The sequence below is a fragment of the Sordaria macrospora genome, chromosome 5 (genome assembly GCF_033870435.1).
Source record: "Sordaria macrospora chromosome 5, complete sequence".
NCBI classification, from domain to species: Eukaryota; Fungi; Ascomycota; class Sordariomycetes; order Sordariales; family Sordariaceae; genus Sordaria; species Sordaria macrospora.
In genome coordinates this window covers 2478255-2494090 of record NC_089375.1, presented here as the reverse complement: position 1 = coordinate 2494090, position 15836 = coordinate 2478255, and the positions used below count along the sequence as shown (strand labels likewise).

The window sequence follows — 15836 nt, the reverse complement described above, 5'->3', positions numbered from 1 at the left end:
CTTCTGGTGACTTGTCGGCTGGAAATTGACATCATGGAAGAACTCCTGTTAAAAAGTCCTGGATGGCTCCTTGGTTGCCGAACTGCCTCAGCACATCAACCCTAGCTACCCTACAAGTGCAAGCACGAGCTGGGCGACAGAGGAGCACTGGGCACAGGTCCGTGAGGAGAAAAAAAAGAGAAAAGAGGAAGAGTTTGGCTGCGACGTCTCGCTTGATATACGAAAATTTTGGATGTGGGGTCTGTGCTTTGGGTGCCAAGCCAGCCCTGCAAGCCTTGGTGGATACGCGCCGCCTTTATCTTATCGTAAGAATCCGGCCAGTTACCTTACGGCCAGGTCCAGGCCTGTGTTTGCCTGCCAGTGTCAGCCTCAACTGACGTCCAGCGGTTCCACTGGCAACTTTCCGCTGTTCTTGCCTCTCAGTGCATCATCCATTCACAACGCGAGTGGAACTCCAACTTCCTTTCGGCACACACGTCCGCATCTAGCGGTTTGCGACATCTCATTACAACCCCATAGTATCCTCATCAGAAACCATTCCGACGATGGACGCCGCGTCAATCGAAGAGCTCAACAAGGTGCGACGGGCAATGGGCATGAAGCCCCTGCCCGTCCCCGGCGAAGCACCCAAGGCTAGATCACCTACTCCCGACGGCGAAGACAAGGGCAGCACCCTCGAGACCCGCGAAGCCGCATCGTACGACAACTACAAGAAGGCCCTGGAAGCAGATGCCGCGAAGAAGAAGCGCGAGGAGAGAGCCGCCGCCATCAAGAAGGCCCGCGAGATGGCCCAGCGCAACGCCGTTCTCGATGGCAAGGGCATCGCCGACGACGTGGAAGACGACGAGCTCGATGCCAAGGCCTGGCTCAAGAATCAGAAGAAGCGACAAAAGAAGATTGACGCCGCCAAGAAGGCCGAGGAGGAGAAGGCCGCCGCAGAAGCTGCTGCCGCGGCGGCGGAGCACACGGCTAGGGATCTGGCTGGTGTCAAGGTTGCGCACGATATGGATACCTTTCTCGAGAGTGGCGATCAGGTCCTCACGCTCAGAGACACTGGCGTGTTGGATGCTGAAGAGGAAGGAGACGAGCTCGAAAACATTGAGCTCCGGGAACGGGAAAAGCTGAACGAGAGACTCGACCTCAAGAAGAAGAAGCCGCTTTATGATCCCAACGACATTGACGAGACGGGCGAACGAACGATCCTGTCACAATACGATGAGGAGATTAGTGGCAAGAAGAAGAAGGCTTTTACACTCGGTCAGACAATCAGGACAACGAGAACGACAGACTCTTTGGCCGATATCCTAGACAGTGCGCCTGTTCAGAGGAAGGGGCAGACTATTGATTTGGATATGCTCGGTATGTTATGTTTACCCTCCAATTACTTTTACCACATGCTAATGGATGTTCGAACAGACGATGCTCCCGCGCCAGTATCCGATTACATGGATGCGTCCGAAATCAAAGTCAAGAAGCCGAAAAAGAAGAAGACCAAGTCGACGAGGCGACGAGATGACGACGATGTGCTATACCCAGGAGAGACCGAAACCCCAGAGACAGATCAACAGATGGACATTGACTCTGGTGCGACCTACACGAAAAAGAGGAAAACGTTTGACGAGGACTTTGTCGACGATGACGACCTGCAACAATCTTTGGCCCGCCAGAGATCGGCAGCATTGAAGAAGCGAAAGACACGACCCGAAGAGCTTGCTAAACAACTGCGCGAACAATCGAACCAACCAGAGCCGGACGTTGCTGAGGGTGGCGGTATTGTCATCGACGAAATCAGCGAGTTCGTCGATGCTCTCCACGCCGAGCGTGGAGAAGAGAAGAAGGCCCCAAAGCCAAAACCGCAACAAAAGTCAGAGACAGCGGTTACGGCAATGGATGAGGAATCATCAGACGAGGAGATGGAAGACGCCGACAAGGAAAGACAGTCCGAGCGGGTCACATCGCCGTCCGCCGAGCTTCCCACAACCGGTGTCGAAGAGGAGAAGCTCGTGGCCCAAGGCATGGCCGCAACCTTCGCCTTGCTCAAGGACCGCTGCCTCATCGACGCCGAGTCCCGCGGCTCCGAGCTGGTCAAGAACTTCCGCGAAAGCGCTCACTTCAAGGCCGAGCTCGCCCGTCTCATGAAGAAGTTTGATGACGAGACCCGCATCCAGCGCGAGCGCGACCGTGCCAGTGGCCGTCTTGACCGGATGTCGATCCGCGAGCGTGAGGAGTGGCAGCGCCAACAGAACACGATCCGTGAACAGCATCAGGCACGCGTCATGGAGCAGTTGTTCAGGGAAACGTACAAGCCCACGGTCGAGCTCAAGTATGTGGACGCTGATGGTCGGTCGCTCGATCAGAAGGAGGCCTTCAAGGAACTTTCGCACCAGTTCCACGGAAAGGGAAGTGGAAAGGGCAAGACGGATAAGCGGCTCAAGAAGCTTGAGGCGGAGAGGAGACGAATGGAGCAGAGTATGCTTGACGCCAGCCAGAACGTCGGTATGAGCACGGCGGCGTCGCACCAGGGTAAGAAGCGAAAGGAGGCTGGTGTTCGGTTGGCGTAAGGGATGGCACAGGTGCGACTGGGATTTGGAGCGTCGACAAAGTTATTGTCTGGATTATAACTAAACGAAACAAGGTGCATACAACCCTTTTTATTCTATCATCCAACCTTTACGAGTTTATTGGACCCGCTGACACGGAATGAACGAGCCCTCTAGCGTCGAGCATAGGTAAGACGTAGATCATTCCGTCGAGTCGTGGTGTCCTAGTGAATTGCTGTGACATGTTACACCTGTGATCATTGTATCGTACCTGTATCATGGGCTCCTAGATCAACAAACCAAACGCTTCGCCTGTTCCCGCCCATGGCAAATAAAACACACAGCCTAACCCAGCTAAATCTTACAACGGAATCCAATCCGGTCTTAGAATATCACCATCATTATCATATAACGACCCGTTCAAGCGGAAGCCTGCCCCTCCAACTCCTCCAACCCCTCCGTAGCCCTCGGCCCCCCCTTCCTCCTCCTATTCTCCTCCGCCCCACTAGCCTTCCACGCGCTCAGCATCAGTCCAACAATATGCTCAACACCGACCCCCTTCTTCACCTGCGCGAAAACCGTCGGCCCGCCCTCCCTCATCTTCCTCGCGTCCCGCTCCATAACCCCCAAGTCCGCCCCCACCGCCTCCGCCAAATCCGTCTTGTTGACCACCAACAAATCACTCTGCGTGATCCCCGGCCCGCCCTTTCTGGGAACCTTGTCTCCCCCCGAAACATCAATAACATAAATAATAAAATCCGCCAGCTCCCGACTGTAGTTAGCAGCGAGGTTATCTCCTCCGGATTCGATGAGCAGCAGATCGGTGTCGAACTGCGCGTGCAGGTCTTCGAGCGCAGCCAGGTTGGCGGAGATGTCCTCGCGCACGGCGGCGTGGGGACACCCGCCTGTTTCGATGGCACGGATGCGAGAGGGGGGCAGGGCCTGGTGGCGCGTGAGGAACTCGGCGTCTTCGCGCGTGAAGATGTCGTTTGTTACGGCCGCTAGCGAATAAGATTTGCGGAGGGCGAGGCAGAGGGCGAGCATGAGGGCTGTTTTGCCGGAGCCTACGGGTCTGTTTTTGTTTGTGTGTTAGCATGTAGGACGGGAATAGAAGGGAAAGGAGGGACGGGAGGGGTTGAATAGGGGAAGAGGAAGGCAGAAAGACCAAAAAAACAAAAAACAAAACAAAAGAAACATACCCGCCAATACCAATAGTAAAAGCCCTCTCATCCCAGTTCCTTCCTTCAACAATGGGCATCTCGCGGCCTAGATAGCTACCGGGCCCATCGAGGATTTCATGGCTGTGGCCGTGCTCTTGGGCGTTGAAGCCGCTTTGGGAGTTGAAGTCGTGGGAGTGGCCGTGGCCGTGGCCGTCACCGTGATCGTGGGAATGTGTGTGGGACATGTTTGCTGTTTCTTGACTCTTGACTTTGGGTATTACAAAAGGAGTTAGAAAGTGAAGAGTTAAGATGAAAAGAGAAGCCAAAGAAACTTCAGTAAAAGAGGAAAGAAGAAAGGAAAGGAAAGAGACAAAAAGAGTCACAACACCAAGACCCGATCTGATGCATGTGCCGAGATGGATGGATGTTCTCGACGGCGGCAATAATATCAAGATAAGGTAAAGGTGGGGGAGCTCCATTGATTGACCTGGCGATAACGTCGAGTGACATCGATGAGGGGTAGCTTAGTCACTGTAAATGGTACTTGACGGCGGTACCGGCCGAGTGCCGACTGCGGGTACTGTTTGTTTACTTTCCCCTTTTCTTCTCGGCAGCCAACATCACGAACAATTAACCTACACAAGATCATAAACAACGCCTTTAGAGGTGAAGAGGTATCAATATTCAACAATGATAAACGTACAAGCTTCTCCGTGTACTTTTCCCCAACCACCAAATCCCTTAACAGAAAGATCTCATTGTAACGGGAGAATAACAGGAGAAGAATGAAAGAAGGCAAGAAAAAAAAGAAGAATAATCATAACTCATCGCCAGTTAAGACATCATCGCCTGCTATCGTGCCATCATACCATGCCAATGATCACACACCTCCACAAACTCGAACTCAACCCCTCTCAAACTCAAAGACTCTCCCCTTCCTTCCAAACCCTATACCCGCCCATACTCTTCCCATCACCAAATCGTTTCGGTAAAGAAGAAGTATGGTCTGCAACACCGCCGCCGACCTGTCAACGATACAAAGAGAAGATAAAATTCCATGTCAGCCGTTAAACCTCCGTCTCAACATCCGGCGTCCGTCCACTCAGGCTCCCAACCTTTTTGATCCTGCGCGCAGCAAATAGGGCCTCGTCTTTGGCAAATTGGACGTTGCGCATTGGTTTCCTTTTAGGTATGTCAGTATATGTGGCTTTTTGTGTGTGTCTGAAGACATCGGCCAGAGGGAAGGGAAGCTAAAACTCACCACTGCATCAACCCCCGATGCTGCCTGTGCAAATCCCGACTGCGGCTCCTATACTCCTTGAACTGCTTGATAGGATTCTTGCTGCTCGAGCCCGTGGCGCTCTGCACCGACCGTCCGGCCGAGGTACTATGCTGCCCAGTAGCCTGGCTATCCACCGACTGTCTGCCCACCATGGACGCGGCCGACCCGTTGGCGTTGGCGTTGCCGTTGGGATGCTTACCATCACCCGCGGCGGCCGAGCCGTTACCAGCCTCCAGTCCCGAATTCATCCCGCCGTTGGCATCCTCTCCTCCCGCATTATCGTTCATCGGCTTCTCATTGTCTCCATCGGCAATACCCAAATCGGGATCCGAGTCGTCATCGTCGACTGCTGACCCTCCGTTGCCGATGATGTTGGCGTTGTCATTTTGGGCCTGGTTGTGGCTTCCACTTTCGCGAAACTCGTCATCACTACTCTCCTCATACTCCGTGCTCCTCCCTTCCGAACTCCCGCCACTGGCCGCCCTCCTTCTTCGTCTCTGCTCAGCGAGTATTTCCTCCGGATCCTGCCCAAATGCGCCAGACCAATCGGTCCCGTCCTTGGCCAACCATTTCCTCTTATCCTCCTCCCTCGCCTTCTTCAGCACGTCCCGTCCCTCCGTCAAGCTCTCCTCATGCAGCATTTGCACAATGGGGGGTACCTCACTATTGACATGCTCAGCCCTGACACCCTCAGCGAAACACGCCTCCCAGCTCTCAATCGTTTCTCGGGAATCGTTATCGCTAACAAACTTGAGATGATCCCGATCCGTTCCCGGCTTGAACCGGCCCCGGAACCGAAGCCGACCGAGCTCCTCGATCTGCAAGTCGGGAACAGACCGGTAGTTGTCTTCGGTAATGTAGTTCTGAGACAGCCGCATGCCGTTGTTGCAGCGCCAGATGGGAATGTCAAAGTCCTTCTCTTCGTTGTCCACCAGGTCCTGCAGCCAGAAGGCGGCGAAGGTGTCCGTGTGGCGCTTGCCGGAGCGGTGGAACTCGAAGAAGACGGGTGAGCGGTAGCGGTAGCGTACCGGTAAGCGGATCTTGTGGGAGTGCTTGTTGCGGGCGACGTCACCCGAGATGTCCCATGTGATGCCGGACTGTTCGTCGGAAGCAAAGGAGCAAACGTCGCTGGGGATCTTGGCAGACGAGCCGCCGGTGCGCAGCTTGATCTTCATCTTGTCAGTGGGCGCAAAGCCCGAGGCGGTGATGCTGTCCGAGGTAAATTCGAAGGTGCCAATCTCGCCGAAGCCGAGCTGGGGAGGAGGGAGCTTGAGCTCGACGGAGCGGAAGAGGAGTGAGACGCGGATGCGGCCAAAGCCAATGCCGCCGTCGAGTGGGTACCAGCGAGTGCTCTGGCTGGCGGTCTGGAACACGTCCGAGAGCTTGAGCGGGACGACGCCGATGATTGGGTCGTGCTGGCGATTGCGCGAGTCGCGCACGGTGACGGTCACGATGGACGAGCGCCAGTCGCGGACGAAGCGCTCGGTACCGGCCTCGAAGATGGGCTTGGAGGAAACGACCTTGGTACGGGTCTTGTAGACGAGCTCGTCGTTGACGAGGATGGTGCAGTACGAGCTGGGCAGCTTACCGCCTGCCTCTTCCTTCAACTCGCCGGCATCGGGCCTGGCGGGCTCGTACTCTTTGCCCTTCCTCTTACCGTCGGATCCCTTGACGTTGTCGAGCTCGAGGTTGACGATCTGGTGGACAATCACGCTCAGAACACCGCTAGGCCACAACGGGTCGGGAGGAGTGTGCACAACGGCGTCTTCTTCCGTGTTCTCGAGGGTGCCCTTGTCATCCTGGAGCTCAGGCTTATCGCGGAGTTCCTTGGGCAGCTTGTGGTCCTTGCCATCGGTCCTGAGAGCCTTCCTGAACTGGGTCTTGCCAAAGAAGCCAACCTCCCAGTGCAGCTCGCCAGGCATGGAGCTGCCGGCTTTGACGCCGCGGAGCTTGGAAGTCTGAGGGAACATCTTGCCGGGGTGCTGGATGAGCTTCTGAATGCTGAGCTCAACCTTGCCGACGACATCATCGGCGGAGCTCCGGTCGCTGTCCCAGAGCTCGAGCGAGAGCTGCTCGTCAGCCTTGATGATATCGGGGGTGACGAGCAAGGCACAAGTCTCGGAGAAGACGGGGTTGAGGTCGTCCTGGATGACACGAGTACAGTATTGCGGCTTGCCAAACTTGGAGAAGGAGACGCAGATGTAAGGGTCGGAGCCGCCACCCTCGCTTCCGCGGCGGTCTTGCTTGCTCAGGCCAGTGGCCTTGTGAATGCGAATGAAGAGGACACCAAGGGCCTGGGTCTCCTTTTTGACAGTGTCTCCCTGGAGCATCTTACCGATGTCCAAAGTCATAGACTTGGGCGCCACGTACATGCCAGCGGCGGTTGCGATGGCCCAGTTGACAAAGTTGGAGATGACAGGTAGGTTGAGGATATTGGCTCCCTTTTGCATGAGCGGAACGCAGCTAGCTTCGACCTTGGGCAGGCCCATAAGGGTGAAGCTGAGCGTCTTGATGAAGGGCGGGTCGGGAGCCATGGCAATTCTGAGTCTGCAAGTTGCGACGAGGCCGTTGAGCTCAACCCAGACGGGGAAGGGGACTCCAAAGAAGCCCTTGAGACCGAGGTAGAAGATCAACTGCATGCCCATGTTTTTGGCCTTGGAAGAAACATCTCCGTTCGAAGGCAGAGAATGGTAAGCAACAGTAGCCTCGAGGTTGTAAAAGTCACCACCCTCTTCCTCAGCCGCCAGCTCCTGGGGGTCCTTGCTCTTCTCGTCCTCCTTGCGGATCTCGGCCTTCATGTCCTGGACGTGACTATCAGGGAGGGCTCTCAAGCTGAGAATCCGGAGCGGGTTGCTGCCCTGGTTGATGTCGTTGACCTTGACGTTCTCGATGACTCCAGGAACACTGGCCTGCATGATATCCTCGAGGGTGTCGGCAACAGGGGCGAACATTTCCGGGTTGATGAGGCCCCAGATCAGGCCAACGGCCGTGTTTAGCCACTCGACGCTTTCCGGAATCAGGTTGACGACGGCCGTCTCGCCACGCTTCTGCTCGCTCGACCATTCCATGTCCCGTCCCTGACGGATCAGGTCCTTGGCCCACAAGAAGACACCACTGGCGACGCACGCGCCTAGAGGGAACAAGCCCCAGAGACTGCCGCCGAGCACCTTTCCGATGAAGACGATGGCGATGAAGACGAATGCGCAGAGGACGTTGGCGCGTGCCTCGATGGACTCGAACATGGGCTCGAAGGTGATGGAAGGGGTGGGGTGGAAGAGCACGTTGGTCTTTTCGCCGTGGATGGGCACGTCGCTGGTAGAGCCAGTGGCGATGGGATCGGGAGGCGCAGTGACATCTTGGGCTTCGCGGTATTCCTCGCCGGACTGAGAGGCTCTCGTTTGGACGGTGGTTTCTTTTCCGAGGTTTGCGTTGGGGACGGTCAACTGGAAGGGGAAAATGTCGGTTAGTTCTGTCAATAAGTCGCGTAAGTGAGAATGTGCAGCAGACATACCAATGGGTCCTTGGCTGCCTTCATGTGGTTGCTGTCGATATCCTCGATCTCGACATCCTTCCCGGTTACTGGGTCCTTGACGGTGCGGCGGTTCTTTCCGGGCTTTTGGGTTGGAACATGAGCCTGAGCCTCTCCATTGTGGGCATTCTGTTGCATTCGAGCCTCGAGTTCGGCATCGCGTTTCTTCTTGTCTCTATCAAGACCTTCGACAAACTGCTTGATGTTGGGGATACGGTTGCTGCCCGAGTAGGGTTCGCCCCCCGGGTAGTGCCGCGATTCCGGGCCGTCCATGTTTTGTCCTTGTTGTTGACTTCTAACAAGCTCGCAATTTATCGATTTCCCTTGGAATGGTGGTATTACGTATTAGTGTTGCTGTTGTTTGTAATATTAAGTCGAGGGAGGTAGCTGATATACCCCTTCCTGATCTTGTTGTTGTTTGATATGCCGCAGTCCACCGTTCGTAGAGGATTAAGAAATAAAGACTTGGTGATATAGAGTGGGAATGGTAAATAGTGATGCTGGAAAACGAGGGGACGTCAAACACATATCAAGATCATGGAAGATGGACGGATGATGGGAAAGTGGATGTCACAAAAGACCCTGAATCCCAGTTTATAGCTCCCCGTCTGTCATCGGTAGCTCCCCGCAAGTGGTAAGAGTGTTACGTAGTGGGCGCATCAGGTTTCCAGGGTAGCTGCAGTAGTATTTTTGTAGGGAAGAAAAACAAGGTAGCAGAAATCAGAGATATGCAGCCGAGACAGATGAGACGAACGAAACGGAAGGGCAGGATGGACAAAGGAGGTGGGTGGATGGCCCGGGGTATGTAGAAGCTTGACTAGGTGACGAGGGGGGACCGGGGCCGGGGCAGGACAGGTAGGGTGACGAACGGGAGCTTCAATCTAACGGAATCCGCTTGGGCAGATCCAGTAGGTATTATGGTAAGCCGTAAGTTGTGGAACAAGTATAAAGAGGGTTGTACAGTATCAACTTGGGAGTGATGGCTCTCCCAGAAGACTGTGCTCTGCCTCAGCCAAGCCCCGATGTCCCATGGAAGAAAGCTATGAAAGAGTCGATCCGATCCTAGGTTGACAAAGGAAATCCAGATCTGGGTCCAGATCGCTGGACTGTCATCATAGGTATCGTCTCTCAGTCGAGATTCCTCACCCTTCCAGAGACAGAGAGAGTTTGGTATGCGAACCCAATTACCACCCAACTGATGCCAGGGCACTATGTAGTGTATCTCGACAGTCAAGATGGAAAACCCTTCAATTGGCGATAATCGTAGTTGGCTGTTTGCGACCCAGATGTTCTCGGACGCAAGAGGTTCCATGTTGTTTGATGTTCTGATGTTGTGTGTCTTACTCTACCATAGGAACATGTAAAGCTATGACGTCATGGTCGCAGCTCTGTCCCATTGTTCCATGTGCGACGTCAACTGCCAAGTGGAAGCTATGGACGCTACCATACAGTGGGCTGTCTTGGCTGCCCGTTAGGTATCTCCACTGAAAAAGAACGAATGCGAGCAACACCACAACCGCCTCACTCACTGCACTGGAACTTCCCGTCCATCGCTTCCCTGAACGGTTCACTCCGTCTCGTTCACGTGTTTGACCCCGCCGTCAACTTCCGTCCGTCTTATCTCTTCCGTTCATTTCAGTTCAGTTCTCGGCCATCAGTTTGTTAGGTTGGTCTGGAACATTGCGTAATGACGTTAGCAAACCCTGTTGTTGACTGCCGGAAAGTTATTTGCGGGTACACTCAAGATGTTGTGCTTCGGAGCAGACAGACGGGAGAAAGGGAAACGTCCAGCAACGCTTCCTCTCCCTCCCTCGCGCACAACGGCTTGTTAGTTGGTACGTTGAAAACTGTGATTGGTCCTGTCATACATGGTACCTAGAGGTAGGCATACGTCTTTGTTCACTAGAGTAAGAAGTGTGCGTGCCTCCACTGAATCTGAACGGTTACGTAGGCTTGGCAGGTCGGTAAACTTTGTCCACTTCACACGTGTAAAAGGAAGCTATCTGCATGTCAACGTCTACGCAGTAGGTAATGTTACGTGGAGATGGGTTAGTCGGTTGGAAAGACCAATGGCGCTACTAGTACATAGCATGTCGGCAAAATCTCCGCCATCTGCAAGAGGGTATTATGATAAGAACGTCGACAGTAAAGAGGGCATCACAGCACAAGATATTGAAAAGAATCTGTTGTATGTGTTCTGAAAATGCTTTGTTTGGTTTACGCCTTTCATATCCCCCAAAGTGATCATGTTGGTCTCTGATCCAGCCAGTTTCATATCCCATCCATCCGGTTCATGTGCACATTCCATAACCAGACACCCATACCCGAAACCATTTCCTTTTACACCTTAATCCAAAAAAAACAAAAAAAAACAATAATAACAAAAAGCAGTAGCTAAAACCTCCCAGATGCATGCCCATATCCATGTCCATATCCATATCCATATCCATATCCAACCCAAAACCTATTCACATCGATGCTTATTCCATCTATCTAAACTAACAAATCCCCAACCCCAACCTCTCCACCGCATACCCCGGCCTACCTCCAACAGTAGGCGTGTTCATGTCCGAGCTATCCAAATCCATATCCATATCCGTATCCATATCTGACGAGTGACACGGCTGATCACCACTACTTCCCCCAACACCACGCCCATTGTTAAATTGAAAGTTATTTCCGTTAACTTTCAAATAATCCTCGTAGGCACCAAAGCTGCTGCTGCTGCTCTTAGCATTGTCCTCCCCACCACCATATGACGACTCATTGTCACCAGCAGAGTAAACGCTACTGGCATCCGACATCTCCACGTCCCCGTTGTACATTTCGGACGAGCTGTCGAAGACGAACGAGTCTTGGGACAGGATGCTGCTGGTCATGCTGGTGACGGATTCCATGGATGGGGTGTTGGGGACTACTATGTGTTGTTGTTGTTGTTGTTGTTGTTGTTGTTGTTGCCCATGTGGAGGGAGGGTGGGTTCGGGGGTGAGCGTGGCGCGCTCCGCCCGTTGTTGTAGCTGGTGTTGCAGCTGGTGTTGCTGGGGTGGTGATTGTGTTTGCTTCTGCTGTTGCTGCTGTGGTTGTTGCTGTTGTTGCACCAAGCTGGAGGGCAGTGCTGGAGCAACAGTAGCCACGGGCGTAGGCGCAGACACCGACGGCGCAATAGGCAAAGACATGGAAGGCAAGCTCAAAGCAGGCCTCAGCCTCCTACTAGTCGGCGGCCCCGGCACCGGCACAGGCAACTTGGGTATTTGCAATTGTAATGCCACAGTCGCCGCCACCGCCGCAGCCGCAGCTTTGTTCCCAGCAACACCAACGGCCGCAACAACAGTTTGCTGCCCCTGTCCCTGCCTCTGTCCAGAAGACAAACCCTGCGCCTGCGTTTGCGCCCTCGTCCTCGCCCTGCCCTTGGGCGGCATCGGCATCGCCAACACCGGCACGCCCACCACAGCCTCCACCCTTCTTTCGGCCACGGCATTCGACAGTTCCGGTCCCGCCGCCGTCCAGGGCACCACCGGGCTCCCGCACTCCTCGAGCTCCGCATCCTCGGCGTCCTTCCCGATCGTCCACACCCACCTCCGCTTCTTCTCCCTCTTTTTCCCGGGACCCAAGCCACGCTGCTTGCGTATCCCCCCGCTCGTCGGCGAAAGCGAGATAGGCGTCGACGCGTGCATACCCGCCATGCGTCTGCGCATCTCCTCATAAGGCCCTGGGGTCTGGCCCCCGTCGCGGGTTTCGTTGCCGGTGTAGGCCATGGTTTGGTCTAGAAATTCCTCGCCTTCTGACGAGGAGCCGGAGCAGGATGATCCCTCAGATGATGATGAGATGGACTTGGCTCCCGTGGGCGTGGTGGGCGTCCCGGAGTCTTCCGCTAGCAGATCCACGTGTGACTTGGTGTACTTGCTCGTGGTGATGGTCTCGCACAAAGGGCTGTTGTAGGCCACCCGCCGAGCGGCCTTTTCCTGGAGCCGGAGCGACTGCCGCCTGGAAGAGTTGGGGGATTGGCAGGTCAAGGGCGCGAGAGGGCTGTTGCGGAGGATGCTGCGGAGGGAACGCGGGTGGGTGTAAGGGAGCTTGGTGACGTTGGATGGAAAAGTGGTTCGCCTCTTGGGCGTTTCTGAACAAGAAGAAGAAGGCATCTCTGATGCTTGTGATGTGGTGGTAGTGGTAGTATTGAGGGTAAGTGACGGTTGCTGCGCCATGTTGTTGTTATTGTTGTTGTGGTTGTTGCTAGACTCAAAGGTAAACACGCGAGGGCCATTCTGCTCTTGCGGCTGGGCGGATAGTGGTGGTGTCGCTGTCATGGCACTGGGAAACATCATTTGGCTTTGTGCTGTTGCAATGGCAGGTGACATTGGTTGTGCCGTGAGAGGAGTGTCGAGATATGGACCCAAATAAGGAGTTTGTAGTCGGCGGTCCTTAGATACAACTGCTGCTCCGCCATCTTGTCCAGCCTGGGTTTGGAGGCGCAGCATCGGTCTTCCCCCTGATGATGATGATAGCGCTGTTGCCGGGGCATGCTCCTGGATTGGGGTCGACCTATCCACAGCGGTGGCGTAAACATTGGACAGTGTGTTGAAGGCTGTTGGAGACTTGACGTCCACTGCGGCGGCCAGCGTCCTGGATGTCCTGACACTCGAACCATTGAAGGTCTTGATCTGAAGGGAAAGCCTTGGCCTCTTGGGCGGGCTGCTGGGCTGGGATTGATGAGTCGACATTTCCAGAATGTCGGGTTGGTTCTCACTCGGTTCGTTCCAGATCCCGTGCTTGCTTGCTTGCTTGCTTGCTTTCTCTTTCTGTGATAATCAAACACACAAAAGTCTTTGAAGAGAGAAGCAAAACAAATTCCAAACAGAGTCGTCAAAGCCCACCAACTAGGACAGACTGGAGACCCTCTTTTCGGAATCTAGAACCAAAAGAAGCGAGAAACAACAACAGAGAAGAATGAAAAGAAAAACGTGCGTTGGGGAGGGGGGATGCCGAGGGGGGGACACGGGCGGCTATATAGAACGGTAGTAGTATATTAAATGGTGTAATATGATGGGCCCAACGAGCAGCAGATCCTTCAGGTGTGTGCCGGATAGTATCACTATGTAGCACGGATGCGAGCTGGCGGCGGCGGCGGCAAGTAGTGTGGGCGGGAGGGCTGGCGGATCAGGGAGGGCAACTATTGACGGACAGGAAACCAGTCGTTGCCAGTTGGTAGTGTAGTGGTGAGGAAAGAAAAAAAAGGGGAAGCGTGGATGGAAGCGCCATGAGCCATGCTGCTCCCATGCTCTGGAGTCACTCAGAACAACCGACGGAGGACACACTCCTCGAACCCCAGTCGCCCGCGCGGTCCGTCATCCATCCATGTCCCCATCATCGAGGCCATCCTATCCACATGCAGCTCCAGGAGATGGTTGAACGAACTTGAAATCGCACAGTAACCGACATGGACCAACCGGTTCATTCCTCTTCATGTGTATCGATCTAGTCCTGCGGTAGGACAGGGACTACAAAACCCTCTCGCCCCCTCCTCAGTACTTGCACCTGGGCGTAAAATCCCTTCCATTTCCAAATGTTTGGTAGTGTAGGTGACGACGACAGGGTAGAGTGAAAAAAGGGAACGCAAAGGATGGTGACACCACTCTGAACGGAGACAAAGCTCTGCGGTTGGTTGGTTAGGTTTTGGTTTCCCTCTTCTCACCACGCCGTCCACTACAGTCCACATGCTCCCCTGTCGATGTCTGTCGGTCCTGTATGGTGCAGGCGCAAGCGCCCACACTGACCAATTACAGTCGTTAGATTCGGGATGCAGATGCTATGCGGGCACACAAGTCACATCGCGTCTAAATTCTTATTTTATACATAGAAACAAGACTTAGCCCAACTCGGTAGGTGGGTATTTTCCTGGTTTATCGATTGGATCTTTGAACTGATAGGCGCCGCAGCTGAGTCCGTCCCTCACTCACTCCCTCCAGTTCTCGCCGCCACCGCCAAACAGCTTCAGAGAAAAACAAATGCAGTGCGAATGTGCTCTCCCACATGTTTCCCGCTGACACTGACAACTGTGTGTGATCTGTGGATGAGGATGATCGTCTTTTACTACCCAATTCATGTCCTCACGAGGCGACTTTATAAACGCCCATCTCCTTTTTGAAACTGTCGCATCGATTTTCCCTTTCCCCAGCACTGTAGAGTGTACATCCCCACATATTGTCGGTCTAAGGGTCTGAAGTCGACCGAGTCTTTTCCTTGTTGCTTTTTTTTCCGAGGTAAAAAAGGATCAGATGGTCAGTCATGAGGGCATCATCATGTTGATTCGCAATCAGTTATCGGTTAGATAACCCGTGCTTTAAAAATACCTACGTGAGCAGCGTATTCTTACGCTAGCCCGGCCATCCCCGCCAAAAGAAGAAGAAGTGGAAGTTTCCAAATTTGGCATCACAGAGGAGACCAAGGACAAGAAACAAAACGTGCTGTCCAGGCCTTGTGTTTTATCTTGGTTTGTCTCGCAGCCTGGGCACGGACATGGCAGGGGGGCGAGACCCTTTCGAGCTCACAACTTTCGGAGAGACAGCCGAGCCGAGAGACAACCACACCACCACCACCACCGCCAACATACATTGACCGACAGTACTGACAATGAACCCTTCCATCGGTTGGGGCTGAGTTATCAGCAGGCAGAGAGATCCGTACAAAACGACCGACAATATACAGTGTCAAATGTCGATTGAGTGCCAATTTTCCACATCTTCATTCCATCATATGTCCCAAACTGTCAAACCGATACAGACATGGCGTTAACGTGGCTTTCCTTGTCGAGCCATAGGGCTTAAGTCAATGCCGATGGGAGTCCGTACGTATGTTTACGTGCGTTGGCGGCTTGACGGACGAGGGATAGGTAAATCATAATGACGGGGATCGCAGAAAGCGAAGGAAATTGACCTGAAAGGCCTGCTTTCCGCGGCGTCGCCGTCACATTGCTGGATCCAGCTTGGCTCTCGCACAGACAGTTATCACCCAAGATAGGTAGTTCCGATCTAACTACTAGCTACCTATGGTACCCAAAACTGAAAGATGCAATTGCGTGAAGCCATCCATGACTGAGAATATGGGCTTCGTCGCAAAGTCGGAATGTCCAAGTTCCGTCTGACTGAACATTGTGCGTTGACTCCAGACCGACCGACCGACCGACCGACCGACCACTTCCGTCTCCTCCGTCGCACCGATGGATCCAAGACCAAGCTTTCTATTTCAAGCACAACGGAATTACTTGACGCCGTCAGAACAAGAAGGGTTCGGTGTGTCTAAAAGTGAGCTGTTCCTCTCACACCCTAGCC

At 54.0% G+C, this 15836-nt stretch overlaps 5 protein-coding genes across 5 annotated transcripts; 2 read left to right on the top strand and 3 right to left on the bottom strand.

Moving 5' to 3' along the window:
* Positions 1–62: 62 nt before the first annotated feature.
* SMAC4_13837 (uncharacterized protein) lies at positions 63–377 on the top strand (the record flags this gene model as incomplete). The annotated part of the gene is made up of 1 exon (XM_066091647.1): positions 63–377. One exon carries the CDS (start codon positions 63–65, stop codon positions 375–377), a length of 315 nt encoding a protein of 104 aa, XP_065947206.1.
* A 56-nt stretch (positions 378–433) lies between these two features.
* SMAC4_06216 (uncharacterized protein) lies at positions 434–2632 on the top strand. Its single transcript, XM_003345515.2, has 2 exons — positions 434–1359; positions 1417–2632. Exons 1-2 carry the CDS (start codon positions 546–548, stop codon positions 2559–2561), a joined length of 1959 nt encoding a protein of 652 aa, XP_003345563.1. The 5' UTR covers positions 434–545; the 3' UTR covers positions 2562–2632.
* A 328-nt stretch (positions 2633–2960) lies between these two features.
* On the bottom strand, positions 2961–3945 carry SMAC4_06217 (uncharacterized protein; the record flags this gene model as incomplete). The annotated part of the gene is made up of 2 exons (XM_003345516.1): positions 2961–3612; positions 3740–3945. 2 exons carry the CDS (start codon positions 3943–3945, stop codon positions 2961–2963), a joined length of 858 nt encoding a protein of 285 aa, XP_003345564.1.
* Positions 3946–4309: 364 nt separating this feature from the next.
* SMAC4_06218 (uncharacterized protein) lies at positions 4310–9361 on the bottom strand. The gene is made up of 3 exons (XM_003345517.2): positions 8494–9361; positions 4962–8425; positions 4310–4882 (listed from the first exon to the last, which is right to left on the bottom strand). The coding sequence occupies exons 1-3, from the start codon at positions 8782–8784 to the stop codon at positions 4768–4770; spliced, it is 3870 nt and encodes a 1289-aa protein (XP_003345565.1). The 5' UTR covers positions 8785–9361; the 3' UTR covers positions 4310–4767.
* Positions 9362–10876: 1515 nt separating this feature from the next.
* SMAC4_06219 (uncharacterized protein) lies at positions 10877–13461 on the bottom strand. The gene has a single exon (XM_066090414.1). It carries the CDS (start codon positions 13227–13229, stop codon positions 11010–11012), a length of 2220 nt encoding a protein of 739 aa, XP_065947205.1. The 5' UTR covers positions 13230–13461; the 3' UTR covers positions 10877–11009.
* Between the last annotated feature and the right edge of the window lie 2375 nt (positions 13462–15836).

What these genes read in the sequence shown, in the direction of transcription:
- SMAC4_06216 (XM_003345515.2), top strand. Translation starts at nt 546, where the DNA reads ATGGACGCCGCGTCAATCGAAGAGCTCAACAAGGTGCGACGGGCAATG. An exon ending in TATTGATTTGGATATGCTCG is followed by an intron (nt 1,360 to 1,416) that starts GTATGTTATGTT and finishes ATGTTCGAACAG; the next exon opens with ACGATGCTCCCGCGCCAGTA.
- SMAC4_06218 (XM_003345517.2), bottom strand. Translation starts at nt 8,784, where the DNA reads ATGGACGGCCCGGAATCGCGGCACTACCCGGGGGGCGAACCCTACTCG. An exon ending in AGGCAGCCAAGGACCCATTG is followed by an intron (nt 8,426 to 8,493) that starts GTATGTCTGCTG and finishes TTCCCCTTCCAG; the next exon opens with TTGACCGTCCCCAACGCAAA. An exon ending in CATCGGGGGTTGATGCAGTG is followed by an intron (nt 4,883 to 4,961) that starts GTGAGTTTTAGC and finishes CATACCTAAAAG; the next exon opens with GAAACCAATGCGCAACGTCC.
- SMAC4_06219 (XM_066090414.1), bottom strand. Translation starts at nt 13,229, where the DNA reads ATGTCGACTCATCAATCCCAGCCCAGCAGCCCGCCCAAGAGGCCAAGG.